Source organism: Netta rufina (genome assembly GCF_964035555.1).
Source record: "Netta rufina genome assembly, chromosome: 2".
In the NCBI taxonomy this organism is placed as follows: Eukaryota; Metazoa; Chordata; class Aves; order Anseriformes; family Anatidae; genus Netta; species Netta rufina.
The window spans coordinates 67,566,688-67,592,873 of record NC_140124.1 but is presented as its reverse complement, the minus strand read 5'-3'; the positions used below and the strand labels follow the sequence as shown (position 1 = coordinate 67,592,873).

General features: G+C 43.4%; 2 protein-coding genes across 2 annotated transcripts; both read left to right on the top strand.

The window, feature by feature from the left end:
• Positions 1-2,633: 2,633 nt before the first annotated feature.
• On the top strand, positions 2,634-16,661 carry GCNT2 (glucosaminyl (N-acetyl) transferase 2 (I blood group); the record flags this gene model as incomplete). The annotated part of the gene is made up of 4 exons (XM_084307046.1): positions 2,634-2,893; positions 9,341-10,023; positions 15,557-15,649; positions 16,471-16,661. 4 exons carry the CDS (start codon positions 2,634-2,636, stop codon positions 16,659-16,661), a joined length of 1,227 nt encoding a protein of 408 aa, XP_084163172.1.
• Positions 16,662-20,503: 3,842 nt separating this feature from the next.
• LOC311206121 (transmembrane protein 14C-like) lies at positions 20,504-23,432 on the top strand. Its single transcript, XM_084281331.1, has 4 exons — positions 20,504-20,699; positions 20,828-20,929; positions 22,318-22,402; positions 22,624-23,432. The coding sequence occupies exons 1-4, from the start codon at positions 20,624-20,626 to the stop codon at positions 22,679-22,681; spliced, it is 321 nt and encodes a 106-aa protein (XP_084137457.1). The 5' UTR covers positions 20,504-20,623; the 3' UTR covers positions 22,682-23,432.
• The last annotated feature ends 2,754 nt before the right edge of the window (positions 23,433-26,186 follow it).

Here is a 26,186-nt window from a genome sequence, read left to right as displayed (position 1 = left end):
TTTCGACAGCTTGGATTTCTACAGTAATTATTTGCATGCATGTTTTCAGAATTTTAAATAATAACAGTGCTGAAGCATCAATGCACCAGGATTAAGAAGTACCACCAAGCATGCAGCCTTCGTTCCCCCAAAGGCTAGTAGTACCAAAGGATTGTGGCTAGTCTGGTTTGCTGAAAGGGTGTTGCAGCAGTGTCTGTGCAAGAAAAAAAAAAAAAAAAAAAAGTTAAGGCTTGCATTTGCATTCCAGTCCTATGATGAGCAGGTCTCTTTCTCTCATTTTCTGAATGTAGCTTATCTGTTTGCTATGGATCATACAAGTAATGCAAACTTCGACAGCTAAGAGTAAACAGTCTCCTTGGACATATATTCATTTATATGTATATAAAGTTTTTAAGTCTTCCTAGCTGTCTAGCAAGTTACACAGTGCCTAAAATAGAGTTTTAGAAGCACCTGAGCAGTTTCAAAGTTATTCAAATGCTTTGGAGGATCTCAGCATTTAATACTTTGGAAATATTACCTGTGCTCTCTGCCCCAAACTGAGACTTCCCCAAGGAAATCATGCTCCCGCAGGAAAACTGGCACCTGCTCCCAGTTTTCCTCCTTCCACATTTTCCTCATTCCAGATGGTTGGAGCTCTCCTGTAAGACCATGGTGCAGGGAAAGAAATGGTCTTGCAGTTGGTTGAGGGCAGCTAGTCCCAATGGGAACACACTGAACTCGATGGTCCATGGAGCACAGAGGGGAGCACAGAGGCCGCTGGCTTTATGACCTGAGATCACAGCATTTTGTGTTACTGAGGTGTCTGGCAGGGTTCACTCCTGAATGAGATTCACTATAACGATCCAATTAGGAAGTAGCAGTGGTTTGAGGTGTTGTGGGCAGGTCTGTGCACCCGTGGGACAGCATTCACCAGTCACTGAGCTGGGACCAGTGAACTGGTGTTTGCTCCATATTCCTTTGTTGACTTCGACAGTGGTCTCAGCTCAGTGTTTGCTCATCTCTCTGAATCCTCTTTTAACAAGCTGTACTGTTGGGCTGTGGTGCCATTTTCCAGGTGACTTCTTAGTGGTGTCTGGCAAGTCTCCTTTACTCCCTGTGACTTTGAACAACCCTGTTCCAGTCCTTCAGCTCCACCAGAGCAGTCTTCCTGCCTCCAACCAAAGGCAGTGGCATTGGTGAAGATGACTGCACTGGAAGCCCAGCATGACCATGGCTACCCCTACCTATCCTTGCTAGCTCCCCAGTGAGGTGTTGTTTTTGAAGAGTGTGCTGCTTATCATCACTGTGTAAGCTTGACTCCTGCGTCCTGCATCAGTGCCTGCCTAGGGTTCATTCTGGCCACGAATCCTTACAAAGCAGCTTCAGAGCTCCTTTCAGAACAGCTTATGACTGTACCTGGTAGGGCTGAAGCTACCACCTGCAGTCTTCAGTCTTTTATTAACTGAGTGCATGGGGCCAGGATGGGAGGAAAGAGACCCAAAGGGCATCAGGAGGAACCTGTCTGTGCCTGAGGTAGCCTGTCTGCATGTGTTGGAAGGCAGGTGATGGTATTTCCACCTTTGCCTTGTAGCATGCTGGATTGCCTGATCAAAGCATTTATTGGTGCAATCTCAGATCATCTGACATTGCCTCAACATTATTTCATGTTGGATCAAAGTATTATGAGTATGGAAAATGCTTACATCCTGCAAATATGCTGTCTCATGGCAGCATATCCACAGTAACAGACTCGCAGTTGGAAAAGAGAGAATTACCAAGTGTTCCACTTTAGACAGAGCCATGCCAAAATCTCTCACTGCATAAGCATGATGCTGTACCCAATGCATGCATGGCTCTTAGAAACAAGAATGCCTTGTTAGAAAGCATAAGGTTAACTTAAATAGTTAAACTAGTAGATTTTGTGAACTTGGTTCCTTGTGATAACTGTAAGCCAGGAGCTCATCACAACTCATCCACAACACTTAGCAGAAACAATTTTACAGCTTCCAAATTTACAACAAGCAAATATTGTTCCAATATTGTTCTGATATAACTCTACACAGAGGCCAAAAACCCTTTTCTGCTTTTTATAAATGACTGTTGGTGGCCTTACATGGTAATACAGTGTACAAACCATTTGTAATTCTCAAGTAGCAATGACTGATAATCTTGGATGGGTCAGAAAAAAAAAAAAAAAGTCCCTATAAATAATAATAATAAAAAAAGAATTATACAAGAGGTACATATGAGTTTTTTCTGTTACAGTATACACCTACAAAGTTTCATGGCACTGGAATTCCTGCAGGAAGAGTGGGAGGGAGCAATTAAGGGAAAACCCACAAACTGTATTCAAAGACACTGAAGTATGTGGTGGTGGATGTTCTTGTTAAATTAGCAATTACACAATGTGTCTGTTCAATCTTTAGGATGCTGTGAAGCAGCTTCCCTCTACAGTTTGTTCACTACTCATGTTCGTTCCACGTAAAGAACGACTACAAACATATATGAAAAGTAAGGACATCAGCTGCGTATTATGCATCAGCCTGACACAGGCATTCTCCATAAGGAAGCAAGCACAGCCAGTGAAATGTGTTTCGGATGTTTGATCTGACCTCCTTGTAATATTTCAAGTGAGACTCTTTTTCCAAGCAGCAATGAATACACTCAGATATTGCTTCTTTACCATCTTGATTCTCAGTGTTTCCCTTCTATTTGTTTTCTATGCCATTAATTTCCATGTGCAAAAATCTCTAAGGAGGCTCAACTTCCCAGTGAGCTCAACTTTAGCAGAAGCCTGTAAAGCACTTATTGAAGATAAGGTGCCCTTTCTGAAGGAAACTGCTTTAAAAACATCCTTCAGAAAATCCAACTGCACGGAGTACATCACATGGAACCACTACATCACCCGTGCCCTGTCCTCCGAGGAAGCCGCCTTCCCCCTTGCCTACATCATCACCCTGCATAAGGAGTTTGAGACCTTCGAGCGGCTCTTCAGGGCGGTCTACATGCCCCAAAATGTCTACTGCGTCCACGTGGACGGTAAGGCGCCGGCTGCCTTGCGGCAGGCAGTGTGGCAGCTGGTGGGCTGCTTCCCCAACGCCTTCCTTGCCTCCCACACCGAGCGGGTGGTCTATGGCGGCGCATCCCGCCTGCGGGCCGACCTGCACTGCATGCAGGACCTGCTGGCCTCCGCCGTGCCCTGGCGGTACCTGCTGAACGTCTGCGGACAGGACTTCCCCTTGAAGACCAACCGGGAGATTGTCCGGCAGCTGAAGGGCTTCAGGGGAAAGAATGTCACCCCTGGGGTGCTCCCGCCACCCCACGTCATCGCTCGCACCAAGTATGTGCACCGGGAGCAACTATACCCTTTCTTTTCTTTCATGCTGCGGACGTTTGTGCACAAGGCTCCCCCACCACACAACCTGACCATCTACTTCGGCTCCGCATACATTGCAGTCACCCGGCCCTTTGTGAAGTTCGTGCTGCAGGACCGGCGTGCCATCGACTTGCTGGCATGGTCCCAGGACACCTACAGCCCCGACGAGCACTTCTGGGTGACGCTCAACAGGATCCCAGGTAAGGACACCTTCTTTCTTTATTTATTTTTTTTTTCCTGAAGACGCACGCGTAGGTGTGCACACACCATACACATTCACATACCTCAGGCTGACTTTGGCAAAACCGAGATGAAAAATGTAATCAGATTATAATTCGTACAAAAGGATGAGCTATGAAATAAGCTTATTGGCCACTTAGATCACTGTTCTGTGTGGTGTGCATTACTTTCTTTGTATCTGACCAAAAGCCCAGAGGATCTAAGTTCCAATTCAAACCTTTGGAAATCTCTGCTGATTCAATCATTTTACTGGTAGAAATCAAGATGAAGAAAAGGCACAGAATAAAGAATAAGCTATGGAAGTGAAGGTCTTCTACAAGATATCCACATTTTGGGGGAGGATTTTATTTTTCCATGAATAGAAGCCAATTTCTTTTTCTCTATCTATTACTCCAGAGCAAAAATCTGAATTCAGCCTATAATTTGCTTCTAGTCTTCACGTGCCCTTCTGTGGGTACAAAGATATCAGCTCTCCCGTAACAGCTGCAAAAAGCAGGTACTCATAGGTACTGCCTAAATTCTAACATACAGGCTCAAGGATTGGTTAAGAGGAACAGAATTAGAACCAGTACTTTCACTTTTACCTTATGTATTTATAATTAGTTTTACCTTGCCTGAGGAAGGGTTGGAAAGTGCACAGGACTTCTCCCCCATGCATGCACACTGCTTTTAGAAACACCAGGTAGGATTTTACTGCTCCTAACTTCCTAGAGTTTCATAGCAGCCCAAAGCAGGAACACAAGCAATGGAAGCAAGGATAGGTTTATTCTCCTGTCTTTTTCCTTTTCATCCTCTAACTTGCAGAGGATGAAAACAAGGAGCAGTTTCCACATGAGAAATGCTCCTTCCTCTTCCATGTTTTCCCTGCCATTACTAGAGTGACAAAAGTAGCCATATAGCTTTGACAGATGTACTCAAGGGCTGCTGTCATCCAGGATTTTGAAGCCTATCTCCTAAGTGTAGCAGGAGGTGTCAGACTGTCCCAAGCATATGCGAGTTGGATCCAATGCTTGATGTGACTCTTGGAGATAATAGCATCAGGCAGTGGTCCAGCTATTAGAACAAATAGTTGGAGGCCTTCATGCAGGAAGAGACATAATCTGCAGATCAGTTTCGACACACACCGTATCATGAAAGAACTAAACAAAACAGGTATTTGTAGTTTCAGACAGCCATGACAATCTCATTCAGATAATACAAAAGACTGTTTGGTCCCCATACCTTAAAATAGCACGCTTATTACCCACAGCCATGCAACAAAGACCAATACTTTCTTTTCCTCCTGCATCCTGCTCATCCTTTCCTCCCTTCTGTGCCAGGAGGGTTGCCAGTTCAATTAATTAGCCCTGAAGTAAAACAATGTACTGTTTCTGAGTGGGTGAGTTGAACTGACTCAGTGAAGAATCCAGCCAGCACTGAAGTCAGCACAAAGAAAAACAGGGGGAAGCAGGCAGATGTGGGTAAGAAGGAGAGGGAAATCAGGAGGAAGAGAAGTCAGACCTTCCTCTTTCAGGGACAGTGAATCATTAGCCTGGTTCAAGCTATCTTCTACAATGCCACCTGTGCATGTGGTATGGGATTCAGTGTGCCCCCTCACACACAGCACAACTCTGTTCTTTCACTTCTCTTCAGCTTTATGTGAGAGTACACATAAGGTGTGGGGAGCTGGGGGTCAGCCTCTTCTCACAGATAACTAGTGATAGGACTAGAGAGAATGGCCTCAGGTTGCACCAGGGAAGGTTTAGATTGGAAATCAGGAGACATTTCTTCTCAGAAAGAGCAGTCAGACATTGGAATGGGTTGCCCAGAGAGGTAGTGGATCCACTGTCCCTGGGGGTGTTCGAGAAAAGGCTGGACGTAGTGCTTAGGGACATGGTTTCGTGGGTGACAGTGGTGGTAGGGGGATGTTTGGACCAGATGATCTTGAAAGTCTTTTCCAACCTTAATGATTCTATGACTCTATAATTCTATGATTCTGACCTGGAGGTCCCACTACTGGGACCTCCCTTGGTCACGCACATGCCTCCACAGGGATGATGGTCACTTGGTATAAGGGAAGCTGGGGGTTTGCAGGGAAAGCGCTAGGGCAGAATTGCTTTTATTCCTGGTTCTGCAAGAAGCCTGCAGCTGTGGATTGTGTGTCCCAGAGGGGAAGAAATAAAGATTGGAGTACCATGTCACTTCTGCTGATGCGCCAGCCTGGGAAGAACACTGGTTACACAGCATACCATCACTGCTTGCTGTAAAATGTGACAAACTTTTGGGTTAGTGTGAACACAAGGTAGTTGATTAACAGAAGGGGTGGTTCACAGTGTCCTGTCTTGCATGCCCAGACCACCCTTGATTTGAGTGGTCAGATCACTGAACCTCTAGGCAGCTTCCCTTCGAGAACAAGCACCTGGGGACACCAGCAACCTCAACCCACTATCTTTGGGTGAGGTCCTTTCTCCTGTTACTGCTAATTCAACATAGAAATAGGAAAGCCGTGGAAGATGACTTTGCATTCTACTCTGTGCTTGCTTTTCCAAGTATTCATCCAGCTGTGTGCCTATCACAAAGTTTGTTTTTTTTTTTTTTTTGGATACAATTGCATATCGTGTCTACCTAAGTGGAAAGAACCAGTCTCATCTCAACTTTCTCTGAACAGGATAAAGGTTGCTAACTGACTCATTCGTTTCAACAATGGCTGAGAAAGAACGAAAAGGGTGGATAGTTTTGTTAGCAAGTGGTGTCTTAAATCACACCCAAACTTCAAAAGTATATCTGCACCATCCTGATGGCAAGCCCTCAGCTGGGATTTCAATAGTAGACAGCAAAATAAGAAGGGCAGTTGTCATACAGTATGCCTCAGGGAATGGCAGGCATGTGGGAGGCAGTGCTGTGAGTCAAGCTAAGTGCATTCTCAGGGCAGACAGAAGTTCTTTTTGTACAAGCAAACAGACACATAAAAATTTTAAAATTAGGAATTGCCTAATGTGATTGATTAATGTGCTATCAGTGATACCCTGAATTTTCTGGTATTCTTCTCTCACAACCACCACCAAAGGAAGTGGATGAGATTTTCCTTGAGAGCTATCAGCTCTTATTTGTCTCTGAAACTATTGCCTCAAATAAACTGCAGTGAAATTTTAACAGACCTGCTCCCCCCAGCAATTTAGGCTGCATGAAGGTTCCTTCTACAGCAACTAAATAATTTAAAACTACTTTGGTACCTCTCCATAGTTTCTATACAGACTCTTAGAATGACCTTCTCAGCAATGCATGCACCATACTAACATTCACCATTTGGGTTGGCTTTTGTCTGCCACAATGGTTCATTTTCCTTAAGTTAGTGCCCACACTTCAAATGACAGGTAGACAGAGAGGCAGATGCTTTTTAATATGATTCCAGATAGCAATGCTAGTTGAACAAGCAATATTCTAGAAGGAAGTATGTTGTACCTATATCTGCAGCATTACTTATATAACTAATACTTGTTATCTTGTTCCTATTCCACATTATTTTAATGAGACTTCCTGATCGAGCAAGAATTTCTTGTAGTAATAAGGTATAAAAAGGCCAGGGAATCTTTTGTGATCGTTATTGAGTCTTATGTCCACAAAGCTGTTGCAATCTCATAATTAAAACCTTTCTCTTTTGCCAAACCTACTTAGGGCGAGGTGTTGCAACACAATGGCAGCAATCACAAATACATCTGCTTTATGGTAGAATTTCCAGAAAAATTACTCTTGTCCTCTATTCACCATTCAGATACCAAAGTTCATCTGAAAAAATGTGAATTAAAATATGGTTTAGTCTTTATGCAATCTGCAGTCATTGGAACTTAAGTACTGCTTTCAGTTTGATCAATTTGATTTTGCTGCTATTGAAGTCAAATGTTGCTTCACAACCAGTTGTTTGTTTTGCACTAAAGCTGCCTAGTGATGACAGGATAAGGAAGGATATGCCTTAAGGAAGGCTTTCTGAAAAGGCACAACTAATAAATGGACTTGCACTCCTTTGCTTGACTCTCCAGTATCTTTGTATCTATCACACATTGGCATAATGGGCTTCAAACAGCACAACTCCTTGAAGAGCAGAATCAGATGACAGCATCTTAAGAAAGCATGTATTTTTTCTTTGAATTTTACCATCAGATAATATCTATCAAAATTATTGCATGTAACTAAACAAACTTCAGTCCAGCTGCAGTAACAGCGCCTCTTTTTGAATATAGTGTTCCCATGAGATGCTGAGCTGCTTACAACCCCTTGTTTTCATTAGGAAGGCACAGTCAGGCATCCTGAACCTGTCCTCTGCTTTCATCTACACATAAACTCATCTGACCGCACTGAAAGCTGTGTTACACATGTTGAGAGACAAGCCCTGTCGCCAGAAGCCTGTCTGGGCAGCCGATGTAGAAGTCAGCAGAGCCATTCCTGACAGGGTGCTGGCAAAGTGGGCAAATCCTGAGCAGCCCTGTAGAGATCAGTCAGCTCCTCTGAGTCAAAACCATGACCCTGCTGAAGATGCTCACATTGGTTTATGGGTGAATAAAAAGCTTAGAAAAACCTCCTTCAAAACATATTGTCAAATGAAGCTGGTTACTAGAACTGAGACCATTTCCTTATTATCCATCAGATTAATCAAAACAAGAGGTGCAGGTAAGCTCTGCTACCATTGTCAACAGCCTAACTGCTCAAGCAGAAAGCATGCATTGCCTTAATTCAAACCACTGTCTTGAAAGAAGCAGTTTCAAACAAGCTCCCCCCTCCTCGAGTTCTATTTCCTACTCTACAGGTTCAGAGGTCTGCTTTAAAGCTTGTCAATCTTGTGTTAATTCAACTCCCACCCCTGCCACACACGCTGCTTTTACATCCGTAACCCCCACTGAAATGTACATTTATGGCAACAAGATACAAAACTGAGCATTTGTACATTTTTAAGGGGAAGTGGTGTTTTTTTTTTTTTTTTTTTTCCCCTGTTATTTCAATCTAATCTTGCAAGAAGAGCTTTTCTTGCAATATATATATTTTTTTCCCTTTTCTTCTTTTAAAAGAAGAGTTTTTCTTTTAAAGACCTCCTGGTACCTTTACCAGTCACCTCCCTGAAGGACAGCTGGGAGAGCTTGTCTTGAAGGACAAGCTGGACAACAACTAAACCAGGATTTCAGCACAAATCCTTCCTGCATGTCACCTCAAGAACCCAGCAACCATTTCCATTTGGAGGTGACCACTTCTATCCTACCTGTGGCTGCTTGGTCTCCCTCGCTCCTCCTGGCACTGGCAGCTTGTGGTTTGGACTTCTCCCTAGGCACTTCTGTAAAATGACAGAGGCTGGAAAAAAAGCAACAAAAGAAAACCAAACACAAACCCAAAGAGAGAACACCCTCCCTCCCCCATCCTCCCCCTCCAAACCAATCTAATCCACAGTTCCAGAACCTGGAGAGCACTAAGACAGACGGATTCCCAACCCCGTGAAAGGCAGCCGGTAACAGCATTACCAGTGCTGCCTCTCCGGCCCTGCATGGCCATGCGGCACCGACGGGCAGTGGCAGTGCTGGTGACCGTGGTGCTGCTGGGTGCCGCCGTGCTGCTGGGCCGTGGCGGGTGGCGGACGGCAGGGCCAGGCAGTGGCTCAGCTGAGGGCATGGTGCTGGAGCAGGTGTGTGGGGCGCTGCTGGCTGGGCAGGCCCCTGGCATGCAGGGCGGTGGGCTGCGGCCCGCGACCAGGGGCTCATCCTGCAGCACATACGTGTTCCACAGCCGGTATATCACCCGTGCCCTGTCCTCCGAGGAGGCCGCCTTCCCCCTTGCCTACATCATCACTCTGCATAAGGAGTTTGAGACCTTCGAGCGGCTCTTCAGGGCGGTCTACATGCCCCAAAATGTCTACTGCGTCCACGTGGACGGTAAGGCGCCGGCTGCCTTGCGGCAGGCAGTGTGGCAGCTGGTGGGCTGCTTCCCCAACGCCTTCCTTGCCTCCCACACCGAGCGGGTGGTCTATGGCGGCGCATCCCGCCTGCGGGCCGACCTGCACTGCATGCAGGACCTGCTGGCCTCCGCCGTGCCCTGGCGGTACCTGCTGAACGTCTGCGGACAGGACTTCCCCTTGAAGACCAACCGGGAGATTGTCCGGCAGCTGAAGGGCTTCAGGGGAAAGAATGTCACCCCTGGGGTGCTGCCGCCACCCCACGTCGCTGCACGAACGCGATTCATGCACCAAGAGTGGGAGGGAAGCAACATTTCGGGGCTGGTCACCCCCAAGGTGCACAAGGCTCCCCCACCACACAACCTGACCATCTACTTCGGCTCCGCATACATTGCAGTCACCCGGCCCTTTGTGAAGTTCGTGCTGCAGGACCGGCGTGCCATCGACTTGCTGGCATGGTCCCAGGACACCTACAGCCCCGACGAGCACTTCTGGGTGACGCTCAACAGGATCCCAGGTAAGCTTTGAGGTCCATGTCCTGGCATCCAGCACCTTGGGACAGGTGAGGAGAAGGTTTTAGTACTAATTATTGCTAAAATAGTACAGTAGGAATAACTGGCCATGGCATGGTGTCAGCTGATTGTGGTGGTCACCACGAGTCTCACCTCTGTGGCATTAACCCTAATGGAGTTCGCCCACCTATGCATATCCCACTCCAATACCAACGTTTTTCAGAAACGTAAATATCTGATCCTAAAGTCCAGCCAAAGTTATCACTGATTTCAAAAGGTCTCTTAGAATAATAGTCCCTCTCTACCCCAAGCATGCACCGTTTGGAGCAGATTTAGGAAGTGTGCCCTAGCCCTCATGTGCCAGGTGAGGGCATGGATTTTTTTTCTGTGTACCAGCTTACAAAGTGCAGGAGAAAATCTTGGATGAGCTGGTGGTATAGATGTGTAAGCTCATTCCCTTCCCTATACAGCTGCAAATGAGGAAGCACACACTGCTGCTTCAGAAGACCAGAGAGGACTAGCTGCTTGTCAGCTTGGCTTTAACTGATGCATTGGTTTGGTTCCGGAATTACAGGTACAGGGCTTGGAAGTTCAGAGCAAATTGGGCAGCCATTTATGCTGTAGCATTTCCTTCTGAATGTCAGTTTATGCATGCGTTGCAGAAATGCAAGTACGGTGGCTCATTTTATGTAACATATGGATGTCTTTCTTGATAATACCTGGTAGAGATGCAAGAAGGAAATGGAGTTGCCTCTGTCTTAGTGCCAACACATGCAAATCAACTCTCATTGTATTTCAATGGTAAAAAGAAGTAAAAAAAAAAAAAAAAAGGAAGAGCTTAGCTGAGAAACGTGTTGTGTCCTGTGGATGAGGTCCATGTTCTGAACCAAAGTGTATTTTTCCTGCCTCCAAACCTCTGTCTGAAAAGGAAGGGTGCTCAGCATGGTGTTGTGCCCACAGGAGGTGCTGCTCACAGAAAGAGTGTGCTTTGCTTGCCAAGTAGTGGTTTGCAGCCAACAAAACTGCACAGGTCAGGTATGAAGACGACCATGACTGACTGGAAAGACAGTCCAGCCCTCTGATGCCTTTAATTTCATTTCTTCCCTTAGCGTGTACTTGAAAAACACTTCCTTTGCTGGGGGCACCTTCAAGTTCCTGAAAAATAAACTGTCACAATACATGGGGGATTTGAGCTGCATGATTCTCATGTTGGATAGAGCAGAAACATCGCACTTCCCCCTTTCCCCTTACTTTCCCTCCAGCAACCAAGTACACTTAAAAGGTGGACAGGAAAATGTGGAGATATTGATCATGCTTCCCCACTTGTGCTAAATGAGAAGGAGCAGGGAATATGTTCATCCCTGTTGTAGTTTACAGGGCAGCCTTCATTTCTGCTGCCTGTGTTTTAGGGACAAAACTCCTTTTAGCCCCATGGAGGGGGAGATAAGAGCTGAACAAAAGTAGAGGTTAGTAACTCACACCTGAGTTTATATTCATATTTAACATCAGCATAACTTTTCAGACAAAGTATTTATCAAAAGAGGTCCCAAGAACAGTTTCTGGATAGGAAAACAATTGATAAGGACCAAACAAATATATAATGGAGAATGCGATAAGTCCATTTTTTTTTAGTGCTGAACTACATTATTCCTTACTCTTCAATTAACTTACAAAAATGCCTAGTTTACTTAATTTGAGAGCTAGTGAATAATGTGAAGTCAGTAATTTTGTATTCCTAGAAGGCAGTGCTCCCATTGTTTTTGTGGATATCCCGAGGTCTTTCCTGTTTTGTCAGTCATCTTTTTTGCTTTCCCACAGTGTCAGCATTTTCCAAGATTTTCCTCACACCACATTTACTGCCAGCTCTTGTGAACAGGTTTTTAATTTGGAGGAATAACATATATCCCAGGCCATTTGAGGTGCATATAGCCTGTCATCACTGCCTCTTTTTTTTTTTTTTTTTTCTTTTATGAAGTGTTATCTTTAGTTGGATGCTTTCTGCAAAGGAATAACATTTTCAGAATTTTCCCCAGGACAAAATCATGCTTTTTGGCATGTTCTTTTGTTTGACAAAAGCCTAATATACAAAGGGGGGGCAGAATAAGATTGTGACTTTCCAGTTATTGCTGCCAGGTATCTCTATAGCAAACTGCTGCAGTGGTTCTGCTGGCAGATCAAGCAGTCTTTTTGCATCTGACATAAAAGTCACAAGTCAATATTTGCAAACAACCTTTTTTAGTTGCAAGGAACATGCTGTATTTAAATACACCAAACCAAGCAAGCAATCTGAAATCAAAAACAAAGCCAAAAAACTGCTTAACCTTCCTCCCATCAAATTTCCTCAAAACAAACCAAAATACCCACTCCCATGCCTTTGATATTACTCAGTGCCTTTAGGATCTCTTTTGACCTTTGCTGTACTTCTCTTCAAGCTCACAAGCAAAGTAGTTGTTAGGCTAGAGTAACTGTGAAGATACTGTGATGACTGCCATCCAGAAGGGAACAGAAGACAAGCAAACGAACAAACAAACAAACAAAATAGAATAGTAGCAAAATCTCCCTTTGCTTTCAGCTTTAAATTTCAGAAAACACCAAAGTTGAGGTGATGACACTATTTCAGTTACCATTTGAACACTGCTGATGGCTTCTTTGTGTTCTGCAAGCACTAGCTTTCTGTTCTGTTTTACAGAACTGCTGTCAAATAACCCCTTTTAGGAGTGTAGTTAAATAGCAAAATAAATAGTTTATATTAATACACATTTTAAATGACATTATGAAAATCAGAAAGTGGGCTAATTGCTCTTAAAGAAAGAGGTCAGAAGTGGGGATTAAAATGTCTGTTTTATTTTACTTAAAATCATACTGGGCACAGGTCCTGCAACGGCAAACCAACACTATTCTGCATTTTGTTCAAGCTCTAAAAATCTTACTGTAAATCGAGGAAAATTGCTGTGTTTTTAGTACTGAGAGTCAGTACAAATGATGGATAATAATGCAAAAATTATGAGGATGTTGCAATAAAAAGCTGCATGGTTCCCTCCCTGCCGCTCAGATAGCTTCTTTTGAAAAGCAAACAAGAGGACATAGGAATAAAAGACTTTAAATAGCCCTATTAAAAATCTGGAAGAAAAAGATTTGAATATGTCTATCTGTTCAAGTAGTTTAACTTTTGCTTTAATTACAGTTCAACTATGACCAGGGGTTATTAGTTAATGACATTATTAATATCATTGTTGTGATGGAATAATAAAGTTTGTTCATTGTGAAATAAGAAAGACTTTGCTAAAGAGCAGGGTAAAAGCTTTGCAGAATAGCTGTATCCTGTAGAACAAAGAACCGCAGCAGCTTCCTGATAGAACAAAGATTGTAATCTACTTCTTGTTTTCCTTAAGTTGCTAGACAGGTGCAGCTTCTTGACTGGGCAAAGATTATTATCTACTTCCTAAGTTGTTAGACAGATTTCGCAATATTCTTAGGTGTTAAGCTCTAGGTCTTGTAGGGACCCTTATAAGGAGATAAGAGGGGACTGATTCGTAGAGGAAGACTGTGGCCTTCATCTTCACGACCACCAAAAACTGAAGACGACCCCCTAGCAACAGCGCGCGCAGCCGCAGATATGCCAGGATGTGGCAGTGTAGCAGACAAACAACCGGAACTATTAGACTATAAGAAGAGGAGACTGGAGAAGGGGGGCGCGCGCCGTTGGTGGAGCGCAGACTCCCCGGCCGCCCAGTGCTGTTTTGCTTGTATCCGCTTACTCAATTAATAAATTTTTGATAGACCAAAAATTGGCGTGGTCTAATTTATGACGATTGTCATCTGTGATGGGGGGACTCTCAGAAGAGGGAGCTGCAGCTTGCTGCTGCCTGCCACTGCCACCCCAGTCACACCCTGTTGCTTCTGCTGCAGCTGTTAAAAAGATTGAGTTGCAGGTACTCCACGGTGGTAAATTAATGCTTGCATTTGAGCAAGTTAGTCTTTTCCTCTGTTTGTAGCTTCATGAGGAGAAAGCAGAAATAATGTCTGCATTTTTGTACCTGCATGTGTTTGGCTCCCCAAACGTTTCCTGTTCTGCCATACAATAACTCAGGCACAACACTACATTGCTGGGCAGGAAAAAAACAAAATATGTTGATTTTTTTTTTTTTCCAAGCAGGCAAATAAATTATTTACAAGTGTTTGTGCTACAGTGAGAAGTTGGTGTTTTTCCAGTTTTCTTAGTGTGTATGGGGTGGCAGTTACAGTCTGCTTAGCTCTCAAGCAACAAATTAGCCAGTAAGAAAGATAAAATTTACAGAAAGGGATGAGTTCGTAGAAAGCTTTTATGATTTTACATAACATGCCTTTACTTTTTTCTACTGTATTTTGAAGACTGTGTTAAGAAGGGCTTCAATAAACATCTTTCACTATACTGAGCGCGCTATAGAATCATAGAATATCCCGAATTGGAAGGGACCCACAAGGATCATCAAGCCCAACTCCCAGCACCACACAGGTCAACCCAAAAATTCAGACCATGTGACTAAGTGCACAGTCCAAACGCTTGAACTCCAACAGGCTTGGTGCAGTGACTACTTCCCTGGGGAGCCTGTTCCAGTGCACGACAACCCTCTCAGTGAAGAACCTCTTCCTGATGTCCAGCCTGAACCTCTCCTGCCGCAGATTGACACCATTCCCGCGGGTCCTATCACTGGTCACTTATAGCCATACAGATCAGGCATAGAGGGTTTCCTAGCTGTACCTACCTGGTCAGCTCCTACCTTCAAAACCGAACGCCTCATCTCATGGCAATGGGTCTTTGTTGCTGCCTAGAGTTGAAAATACTGAAGTTCTCTTGACTTAAGCAGCTGCCAACACATTGCATATATGTTGCTTGTTTACTCTTCATGAAATACTAAACACTGAGTGCTCAGCATTATTCCCTTAAGTACTTAAAATGGATGTTATAGCAGGTGTTCATCATTTACCAGTTTATGTCTAGATAGGTCCTGTGATATGTCTAGACATTAACATACTATTGTGTACTTTCATAAGCTATATAGTTCAGTTTCAAGAACTCCATCCACTGATATCACACTTGAACTTGTTCTGGTGGTCTCTTTTCCTTTTTGTTTTCTCAAATATATACATATATATTTTAAGAGAGAGAGAGAGAGAAGGAAACTGTAAGAAAAAATGAAGTATTTAACACTACTGAAGATGTGCTGTGTCAGTGGCCTGGTGTGCAAATAGCACTGGGAGGGCCATACTGGTTATGAAGGTGATGTGAATGCAGTATACTGCATGCAGTATCACACTGAGACTTTGTTTTTCAGGTAAAATTATTTAGGTCTCTTGGGCTGTCAACTTGTTCACAGAATGAAAGCTGCTTTCAGTGAAAAAGCTTTACAACAAAGTTAGCATCCAGGCATTGGTTGACACATACTACAGAGTATCTTATCCTAGTTTTGTGAGAAGGGTCCTAGCAAACAGACAGAAAACTGAGCATATACTTGTTAAAAGGACTAATTATTTTATTTTTTGTTACCTAATTACCAGGTGTCCCAGGCTCCATGCCCAACGCATCATGGGAAGGAAACCTGAAAGCAGTGAAGTGGATTGATATGGAAGAGAGCCATGGAGGTTGTCATGGTAATGTATCCATTTTTCATCCTTTATTCTTTCTGTTCATCTAGTGAAAAACACTTGCCTATTTTTCCTGTAGTCCTATGGCCTCTAACTGTAATGTGAGTCAGTCTTCAGGTGGCAGATAAGGCATTTAAAAGGAGTCAGCTCTTCCGTAGTCATTAGGTAGTGAATGATAATAGCTACATATGACAAGCAGTGAGAAAGCTGGAACAGTTTTCATGATATGACCTTAACAAGATATAACCTCTATGGCACATCATTTTTTGCTTACTGTTTTGTACTTCTGACATAAAAAAGTGGGAGAAAAAGAGAATACAAATTTTATTTCAAGAATTTTTGATCCATCTCATATAGTTTTTTGTGCTGAGGAGAAAAATTTTGAGAATTTCAGTCAGCTTAAATTGCATCAGTTTCACATCAGCATGAATACACTGAAATAAGTGACACTGAACCAGTGCCAACAAGAATTATGTAGTTGAAAATCTTGTATAAGTAAAAGCGTAAGTTCCTCTTCACTGACAGAAGAAAATTCTCCCCTTTGCTATGTGTCAGTCTCATCATAGAAAGTCTTAACTAATAACACTTTTGTGATCTATCTCCTTATTCAGGAATTTTACTTGTTGTTTACTTTCAAGTAACTTTCTCCATTTCATTCATTTTATTCACATTTATAAGGTATTTTAGCGTGTTTGTTGTGTAAGAGATTACTGATAGTGGCTTTGCAGATAAAAGTTACCAAAATAAAGTTTTGGCTCCTTGAGCATGCCTGTGGAAATAAACCTGGGTTCTGACATTTCTTTCTTTTTTTTTTTTTTTTTTGGCAGGCCATTATGTCAGAGGCATTTGTGTGTATGGAACGGGTGACCTCAAATGGCTTTTTAACTCCACCTGTATGTTTGCAAATAAGTTTGAGCTCAGAACATACCCACTGACTGTGGAGTGCTTGGAGCTGAGACATCGAAAGAGAACCTTGTCCCAGAGTGAGGTTCAGGTGGAACCAAATTGGTATTTCTAGCTAGCAAAAAAAAATCAGACTACATCAATGAAAGTGATCGGGAGAATAGCAGCAAATGTCTAATTTCTGCTGTGCTGGTAACACAAATTCATCCACCAGGTTTCTTTAGGATGTGTGGTAGATACAGCTCAGTTCAGCTTGTCTCACTCAGTCTGCAAATCTAACCTTTGATTGAACACCCTGAGGCCAAAGTGTGAGAGATCCAAAAGGAAGCACTAAGGCACAACCCCTCTTGCAGCTGGCCTGTCTGCATTTTTGCCATTTTTAATGGAATTTTTTCCAGCCATAACTTTTGTCTAGCTATAGTGACATTGCTACCTATTTCTATAAAATGTATAGAGAATCATGCATCCTTGGGATTTCTCGTACCTCAGTAAAAAACAGGAATACAGTTGGTGGTCATACATATAGATGCTGTTTTGTCAAAGACAAAATCTAGTGCATAGAACCGTCAAGAAAGTACTGGAAATGGAATAAAGATGCTGCACTGTCCAGATCTTACCTGTTCTTTAAATATCTATTGGGACAAGGTTTGTGAAAGAAAACAGCATCGTTTGCTAGGTTAATGAATATGGCTTGAAAAATTTCATAGGCAGGTGCAGAAGCCCTTCTTCATGTCTGAAAAACAAGGGCTTACATATTTGTTTTAGAAGGCCAACCAATAGAGCTGGAAAAAACTAAACTAAACTAAACTAAACTAAACTAAACTAAACTAAACTAAACTAGTCTCTATACACAGATTTTGGCTCACCTGTGTCCTTAGATCATCCCATGTAGGACACAAAGTAAGGAAGACAGTGGCAAGACACATATTTTCAGGACTGGAAGAGGGTAACTGTGCTTTGGCAATAACTCAGTAATTCTGTGTCATGTTTTGATATAGCCTGAGTATTCTTCCCAAGTTTACTTCCTTTGATCTTAAACTAGTGGCTAATACACATACTTAACATTAGGGTTCACTTCATCCCAGCCCTATTTTTATTCCCCTTTATTCAGCCACTAGAGGGAGGCAATCAAATATGTTCCTTTCCAAGTCTACCTAATGCTCTTCCACGCACAGTTTAAAGAGACTAGGCATGCTGTAGAGAAAAATCTGCATTCAGGAATATTTTAGTATGGCCAACAGAAGGCAAAAGTTACAGGTATCAGTCACTGTGTCCTAAAAAAAACAAAGCAGGGAAGCAAAACTCTGAATGCTTCTTCCTGTAGTGATGACTGGTGGAGTTTATGTGGTATTTTAGCTGCACTGTTGAATGACCCAAGTCAGCAGCACTGGGGTAGTACAAATTGGGAGTGAATGCGCTGCTCTCCTGAACAAGCGAAGGTGGCTCAAAGAGGAGGTCTTGAATAGCAGCAGTTTAGCATCCAACTTTATTAAACCATTGCTAATTTCGGTTTTAACAAACTGGATTGCAAACGGCACAAGTTCAGAAATGACAACACATCATATTCAGATGTCCTGAAGCATGGTTGGTAACCCCCAGGCATGGGTCTGAAAGGGCTGGATCTGCTTCAGTCAGCTTGTTCTGTGTTTATAGCTGTCAACACTTAATAATGCAGATTTCTGCAGAAAGGCATCAAGAGTTTATCTCCACAGCAGAGTTTTGGTGGAAATCCTACTCGCTTTCTTGTGGAGGGAACTTGCTACCATGGTGGCAGCTGAAGAGACAAGTCTGTTAAAGAAAGAGTTTTAAAGTGCCCAACTAAGAGTTCTGGAGCCAAAATCCTCCCCCCGCCCCCAGGTTGTTCTGTCTAGCTGAATAACCCCAAATTGAAATGTTCCAAATAAAAGACAATTTCACAGTTTAATGTGACTATTTAAAGTAGCACAGAGTACAGACAAGGTTACATTTCGATTACATTTCATTGTTCAGACTCAAGAAAATACAGGCAAATGGCAAAATATCTCCCAGTAGCAGAAGCAATAAGTTTGGCAGTTTGAAGCCACAGATATCAAAGGCTCCAAGCCTGAGCAAATATAGATATTTTACGACTGTGTTGTAGTACTGGTTATAGAAAGAACCCAGAAAAAAATCAAAGGTGGTTAGTCTACTGAGAGACCTTGATTTCAAGTTTGTTATTGTTGTTTTTAAATGAATGCTACTCTTTGTCATGTTTTTCTTGAAATAAATCATTTTGTTTTCATTGTGTGACTGATTTTTGGGTGCAAATCATCAGCTTCTTTTCTTTTTAAATGAAGACAGGCTGAGGGAGTTGGTGGTGTTCCTCCTGGAGAAGAGAAGGCTCCAGTGAGACCTTACAGTGGCCTTCCAATACCTAAAGGGGGCCTACAGGAAAGTTGGGGAGAGACTCTTTGTTACGGAGGGTAGGGATAGGACAAATGGGAATGGTTTAAACTAAGAGAGGGTAAGTTTAGATTAGACATTAGGAAGAAATTCTTCATTCAGAGGGCATTGAGGCGCTGGAACAGGTTACCCAGAGAAGCTGTGGATGCCCCATCCCTGGAAGTGTTCAAGGCCAGGCTGGATGGGGCCTTGGGCAACCTCGTCTGGTGGGAAGTGTCCCTGTCTATGGCGGGGGAGTGGAACTGGCTGGGCTTTGAGGTCGCTTCCAAACCGAGCCATTCTGTGATTCTATGATTCTAAAATAAAAGGTTCTGACAGCTGACCTCAATAAATACATCTAAATCAGTGTGACCTGACAGTATTAGCAGTGCTATTGAATATCAATAACAGACATTGCCCCCTTTTTTTTTTCTACAGATACAGTGATAAAAAGCAAACAAACAAAAAATTCTTTCAAATACTACTTTTGACTGCCTTTCTGAATCAGTATGAACAACAGAGCAAAGTTTTCCATGCTGTTTCCCCCCCTCAAAAGCTGACTGGGCCTGTATCGATGCTGTATGAGCTGCTTCATTCCCACACAAAATTCTGTGCTTTTTCTAGATAAAAAGCATCATTCTTTTTCTGCATCATTCTTTCTTCATTCCCTAGCATCTCAGATGTCTGGTCTATTAAAAAAAAAAAAAAGAGAGAAGCAGCATGCATTCCTTTTTTTTTTTTTTTTTTTTGGTCACTCAATACATGAACTAGGAAGGAGAGGAAGCGAGGAGGTTTGGAGGAGCTGATGGCATGCTCTATCAGAGAGGTAAGGAAGAGATATCACCACTGCATCACGCCGTGCTTGCTGTCATCTTAGTCTAGGACAAATCTTGGACTCATCGCCAGGGTTTGTTGAACTAGTCCGTTAATGCAGGTAGGTGGTGGTGCAAGACTTGGAGCGCTCTGGTGCACAGTTGTGCAGCACCATAGTCAGTCCTGCAATGGGATGTATGAGCTGACAGGGCTGCTTCTTGTGGAATTTTCTCCTACAGGGTTCTGAAGTACCTCTTTGATGTGAGAACTAAGAGTTCCTTCCCAGGCTTTCACCTTGCTAAGAGACAGCATTTCTCCAGTCCCCGTAGGCACTGTCAGGGTCTCACTTCCCACCCCGCAATGCAGCACCGCGGCCTTAACAGCGGAGCTGTGGCGTTATTAGCTCGCACGGCCTGGCACAAGGCAGCAGAAGGGGCAAGCAGCACTGGGTGTGCGATGGCGAGCAGTTACCCCAGGCTGAGACCTGACGGCAGCACACCCCCGGGGCCAGCCCGTGCTGGCCGGAGCCGCACCTTCAGCCCTACGCCATGTGCGTGGCTGCAGGTACCGTGCTGCCAGTTGTGCCTAACGCGTGGCTTCCACGCTCTTTCGGGGCACCCTCACGCACCGCTTTATTGAACACCGTGCATCCTCACAAGCCCCTTCACCGAAGCTCGGGAGCCCTCAGAAACACCTCTCTGACAGTCACCCGTCCCCTCCCGCCCCGCCCCCAGGGGCGGGAACGCCGGGAAGGCGCCGCCCGGCCCGGCGGCAAGGTCGGCGGGGCCCTGCCCAGCGGCTGTTCCGTTCCCTGCGCTCCCCTCCGCTCCGCCCGCCCGGCCGGGGGTAGCCGCGGGCCCGCCGATGGCCTACGACTGGGTCGGCCTCGGCTACGCCGCGCTGGTGGCCTCGGGGGGCATCATCGGCTACGCCCGGGCAGGTGGGGGCGGGCCGGGGGCCACACGGCGCCTCGGGGGAGTTGTATTTGTACATTTGGTTGTTTCTTTATGCGTGTATTCGGGGGGCGGGGGCGCGCCCGCTAACGGCTTTCTCCTTCCTTCACCCAAGGCAGCGTCCCGTCTCTGGCCGCCGGGCTCCTCTTCGGTGGTTTAGCAGGGTTGGGGGCCTACCAGCAGGCCCAAGATCCAAAGAATATCTGGCTTTCTCTCGGTAGGTGTGCTCTGTGTTTCTGTACCAGGCGTGCCTGGTAGCGGTGCGAGTGGCAGCGCTTTTTCTAGCAGGTTTCTTTATTTGTGCAGGTGTTGTAAATGGCGGCAGGGCCTCCTGCCCATAGCAGGAGGTGTCTGTGTAAGGTTTGTAGGCTCTGAAACCCCTCGAAGCTGGAAATTCAGTGAGAAACACCTCTCTCTGCTGCCAGACTTGATGCCACGTTAGACTGATGCGGGTGCATGGAATGCACGTGAGCCGTGGCTGCAGAGGGCTGCACAGGCATCTCGGGACAGCATGTGCTTCAGTGTGTCCCACGCTAGGGGAGAAAGCCTGAAGCCTCCAAAGGGAAGGAGGGAACGGTGATGTACTCTCCTTGTTTACAACAGATGGTAGGAGAAGTTGTGGGTTTAGCTGGTAGTAAACCCCTCAGGTGAAACAAAAGGCTGCAGGTGTGGCTCCAGCTGAGCTTAGATTGGTCACACTACCTCATAAGTAAATCTCTGAGAAAAGAACCTCCTTTTTAGAGGAGAAATGTACCTTGAGGATATACTTTACCCTGTCTGATAGAAACTAATGTGAAGCTTTTATAACACCTGCCTTTATTCTTCAAAGAAATGGCAGCCCTGTAACTTTTTATGTGAGTATTGACTGGATTTGTTCCAGAGTTAACAATCAAATAATTAGGAATCGTGTTTAAAACATTAGTTGCTCTTTCAGGTTGATCCTTTGGCTTGTTGTTATTTGCTAATTCGTATTTCAAGTGGGGTTTTATGTCTCAAGTTATTGTTGTTAAGCCATTAAAAAAATGTACTGTAGCTCATACTTACTGTCGACTCTTAATCTTGTTCAAAGCTAACTTCTATTGCATGAATGTATGTAGGAATGTGGCATTCAAATCTAATGTCAAAAGGCAACTATTAATTTAGTTCCACCTTTCAGTTCCGAAGGTCACCAAGAAAGGGGCAGTGTAATAATATTTGGCTCCCCCATAGTGATCTTTGTCACTGTCCCACCTTTTTGGCCATTTTGAGGATATCTGTATTCAAGGAAGTAATCATTCCCCTTGCACAAATAAGGAGAAATTGAAGGGGAGCTAGTAATTTGCACAGGGGATCAGAGTTTTTCGGTGTTTAGGCAGTGGTCTTAACTCATTAGAACTACTCATCTCTAATGAGCAGCAGAGTATGCTTACCAAACTGCTGTAAAGCTTTCAGCTGCTCTGCTACTTAACAGAAACAAGGAAAATGTTTACTTCTGTGGGGAGGAGGGAGGCATTCCTGCCTGTGTATTTGTGCCTGCTTGGCACTGCCAATTGCCCTGACAGTGCTGTGCTGGTGCTTCAGACCTGCTTCCCTCACGTAGTCCTGACTGCGCTTCTCTTTTATCAGTGGCATCTGGAACCTTGTCTGCTGTTATGGGAATGAGATTTTACAACTCCAGAAAAGCAATGCCTGGGCTGATTGCTGGGGCCAGGTAGTCACCTGTTTTCTGTTCTCATCCACATTTTGAATAAGCATTTTATTTAACATATACATGCCTTTAAACAAAAATATTACATGGTGAGTCCTGTGAAAAATGAAATCTTACGTTGGAGTTCAGCTATATTAAATCATATCAAGTTTTCATGTTGTTTTTTAAGATTTTTTGCTACCCTTGCTTTTTTTTTTTTTTTTAACAAATATTCTGTTCAACAGTATACTGATGGTTGGACGGCTTGGATTGCAGATGATGGAAAAACCTCTTAAGCCATAAGTCTATCTTCGAGTGACTTGACGCAGATCATTAAGAAGCCTGAAAATGCAACTGCCTGAATGTACCACACAAAATAGAAAAGGCACTGCTGACTGTGCACTGTATTTTTCATATCCTAACGCACATGGGTCTGTCTTTAAAGGACATAAACTGAGAACCTGTGTTGTCTTCCAAACTGGCACTTATCTCAGTATCTAAATTATGAAGCAAGAAAATAAGAGTGTAGTATTAGTTCAGATGCTTGTTCTGCAGATGACTGTAGAAAGAGGCCTCTTGCTGCTTTTGCGTGCTGATAGGAATGAAGCTTAAATATACATGTGGACTTAAAATCTGAAATCCTTTGTACTTCTGAAACAATAGGAGACAAGTTGCCAACTTGTTGCTAATACTGCCAATAACAAATGTGTTTGTTCTGTCACCTTTCCCCTCCCACTTCCCTGACAGCTTATCTGCTCATCACGTTTGTCAGTCAGGGCCTTTTTTCTGCTAGGGCCGTTAGAGCCCACAAAATAATCATGGAGCAGGCTGTCAAGTTGCTATTGTGATACAATGAAAGTAAACCCCTTACTTAGTTTTTCATGAGGAAAAGTGCCCGGCTTAATGTCATTCATTTCACTTTTACATACTATCACTGGTAAGAGAAATAAAAAAATGTGCTTCATTAGATAATGCTGAATTGTAGTCATAGCACTTGCATTTCATGAGAATTAAAATGTTATTCTAAATAAATGAAGAAATGATTACAAACTTACATTCTCTGCAACGGTTTTCTTTAATCATTCATCTGGATTGATGCAAATTGGTACCTCTTCTGTAGGGTATCTACATGTATTTGTGAATGTGAATTGTAGAAATTATCCTTGTTCCATTCCCTGAATATAGGGACTTTTAAGTTTCCTGAACTGGTTGGGGTGGAGGGGTGTAGCCAGAGCAAAAAAGCATCTGCTTTATATATTCATACAAGTATTTAATTGTTGTTGTTGTTTTTTTTTTTTTTTTTTTTTTCCTGAGAGAAAATAATCTATTTCAGATTGGAAAAAACTCTCAGTGAAAGTTTATTTAAAGACTAAAGGGCTCAGATGATTCCCTCACAAGTACTCTGTTGCCTGAAATCATTCTAAATATAAACTTGTAGTGCAGCTGGGAGCTATGTGTGGATGGTAATATATCCCTTCCTGGTACTATCTGCCTTATGTCCCTTTCTGCACAGGGCCTGAACTTGATGTTCACAACCTCTCTTCTTTGGTCTATGGTACTGCGAGCAATGGAAGTGGTGGGATTGATCTATTAGGTTAGATAGCTTGTAGGGCCTCATTTGTTCAGAGTTCCCTAAATACTGAGCCAGTACCTCAGCAGGAGGATGACAACGTACATATTTTTTTCTTCCCTTTTTCCTTCCTTGTTGGATAATTTTATGCTCTGGACATGGATGGGAGCAGCGGAAGTGGGAAGTGTCTTCCCATAGGAAGAGGTGAGAGTTTCAGCAAAACAGGCAGGGCAGTGACCTCCCTGAGGATGGCATGGCCCCTGCTACCTGAGCAGGTCATGAGATCGCATCCAGTGTCAGTGTCTGGGGTCTGCCACAAGTACGGGGATTTGTCTAGCAGGTTGCAGCAATGAGGCAAGGTCGGGGAGGCCAGGAAATCAGTGGATGGGGTTGCAGTCAGTAGGGACATGGCTGGGCATGGGCATAGCTGCAGCACAGCTCCCCGAAGGACCAAGGGTTGTGATCACTGCTGCTACAGAGCGCAGCTGCCAGCAGCCTTGTCTTGGGCCACACAGCTTGGGTTACAGCTGGCCTTGAGCACAGGCAGAGATCAGCAGTTTTCTAATTGTGTAATGCTGGTCTCAAATCAGGTAACTTGCAAGTCTAGGCAGCAGTTGTCCTTTAATGGACAACAAGGCAATGAAAAGCAGGGAATTAGACCAAAGAGTTTATGCCTCGCTGCTGTTTCATGTGCTGTGGAAAGCAGTAGCCTGAATTGAGAACTGCTGCTGGAACTCTTTGTTTCTATTTCTCACAGTCAGGAGAAACAGTAAGCCAAACCAAGGGAGGATCAGAGTTTGACAGTTGTGTACTTTTTATCCCCTTTGAGTGTATACTAAACTTCTTAAGCAGTAGCTGGCATTTCTGCACTGAAAGGGTTTGTCAGTGGATCAGGGTTAAGGTGGCTGTAGAGAGCCTTATTAGTCTCCTACTGGTTGCAAGAAAAACTTAACACTTGTCATGCTTTGATTACGGGCAAATCAAGACCGTTGTGGTTATGTCAAAATAGTTTCAATGTCCATTAGTATATGGTAAGGATGGTGAGCTTCTTCTAGCCATATTTAATACAATAAGTACTACATTTTTCTGTTCTATGTAAATATTAGTGAGCTATGGCCACATAATTAGTTGCTTGCCTAGACTGTCACTGTAACTAACTCACTGGCATCTTGTACTAGAGATGAGTGATGGATTTCTCTTGTTTTTAATTGTAAAACCAGTGCATTTATAAAACAGCACTTCTACAGATAAATTAAGGTACATTTAAATAGCATATGAAGGCCTGCTAGCAGTAAGGGAATAACAAATACTTGAGAGTAGACCCATGGCAAATGAATTAAAGTTTCTAGTGTGTTACTAACTAGATACTCCTATCCCTGTACATTTCTTCCAGTATTAGTGTTTTGTTTAGGTGCTGCTTTTATAACAAACCATATAATTTTTTGGTACAACAGCTTAAGATTAAATTGACATACATTAAGTTATGTAGCCCATATATTATGGCACATTAGGTCAACAGTAGAAATTGAAATTTTATATGTAGTTATAAAAATCATACAAATACTTCTCTTTTTACAATGCCTAAAGTAATCATTAACAGCTGTACATCTTTAAAGAACATACTAATTTTGCACTTGAAATTGGCAGGGTTTATGTAATTACTAATTATGTAATGACAGTCCAAAGCATCTATTCTGAATGCAACCGTTAACAGAATTAGCCTAGGTCAACATGTGAAAAAAAATATTGTACACTGCAAGGTCTTTTGCAGGATGTTACTGTAAAACTTACCATAGAAGCCAGGGAAGGTATAGCATGAGCATATACATTGAGGTATTGCATTAGTAAAGTTTGTGTGTGTTTTAAGGGACTTAAGTTAGCCTTTGAGAGCTAAAGCAGAAAGTAACCTCTTTGAAGAACAGCCTGATTCAACTTCTTTAAAATAAGGGGAAGTCTGTAAGATGTAAAAACAGGAGTTTATGGATCACTTAAGCCTTTTTGGCTAATTCAACATTAAAAGAGCTGGTGAGACTGCAGTGATTCAGGCTCCTTTAAGCATCACTGTGACACACCTTTGACAGGGGAGATGTAAATCTCCACAGATCTTCAACTGAAAACAATCATAATTTAATTTTAACAGTAGAGTCTAATTTTAAGCTTCACTACAGCTCAACAAGTGTAGCATTTGATAGTAGTTTAGCTATTTTCCAGTCTTGCTGTATCATCCTGGGCCAGGTT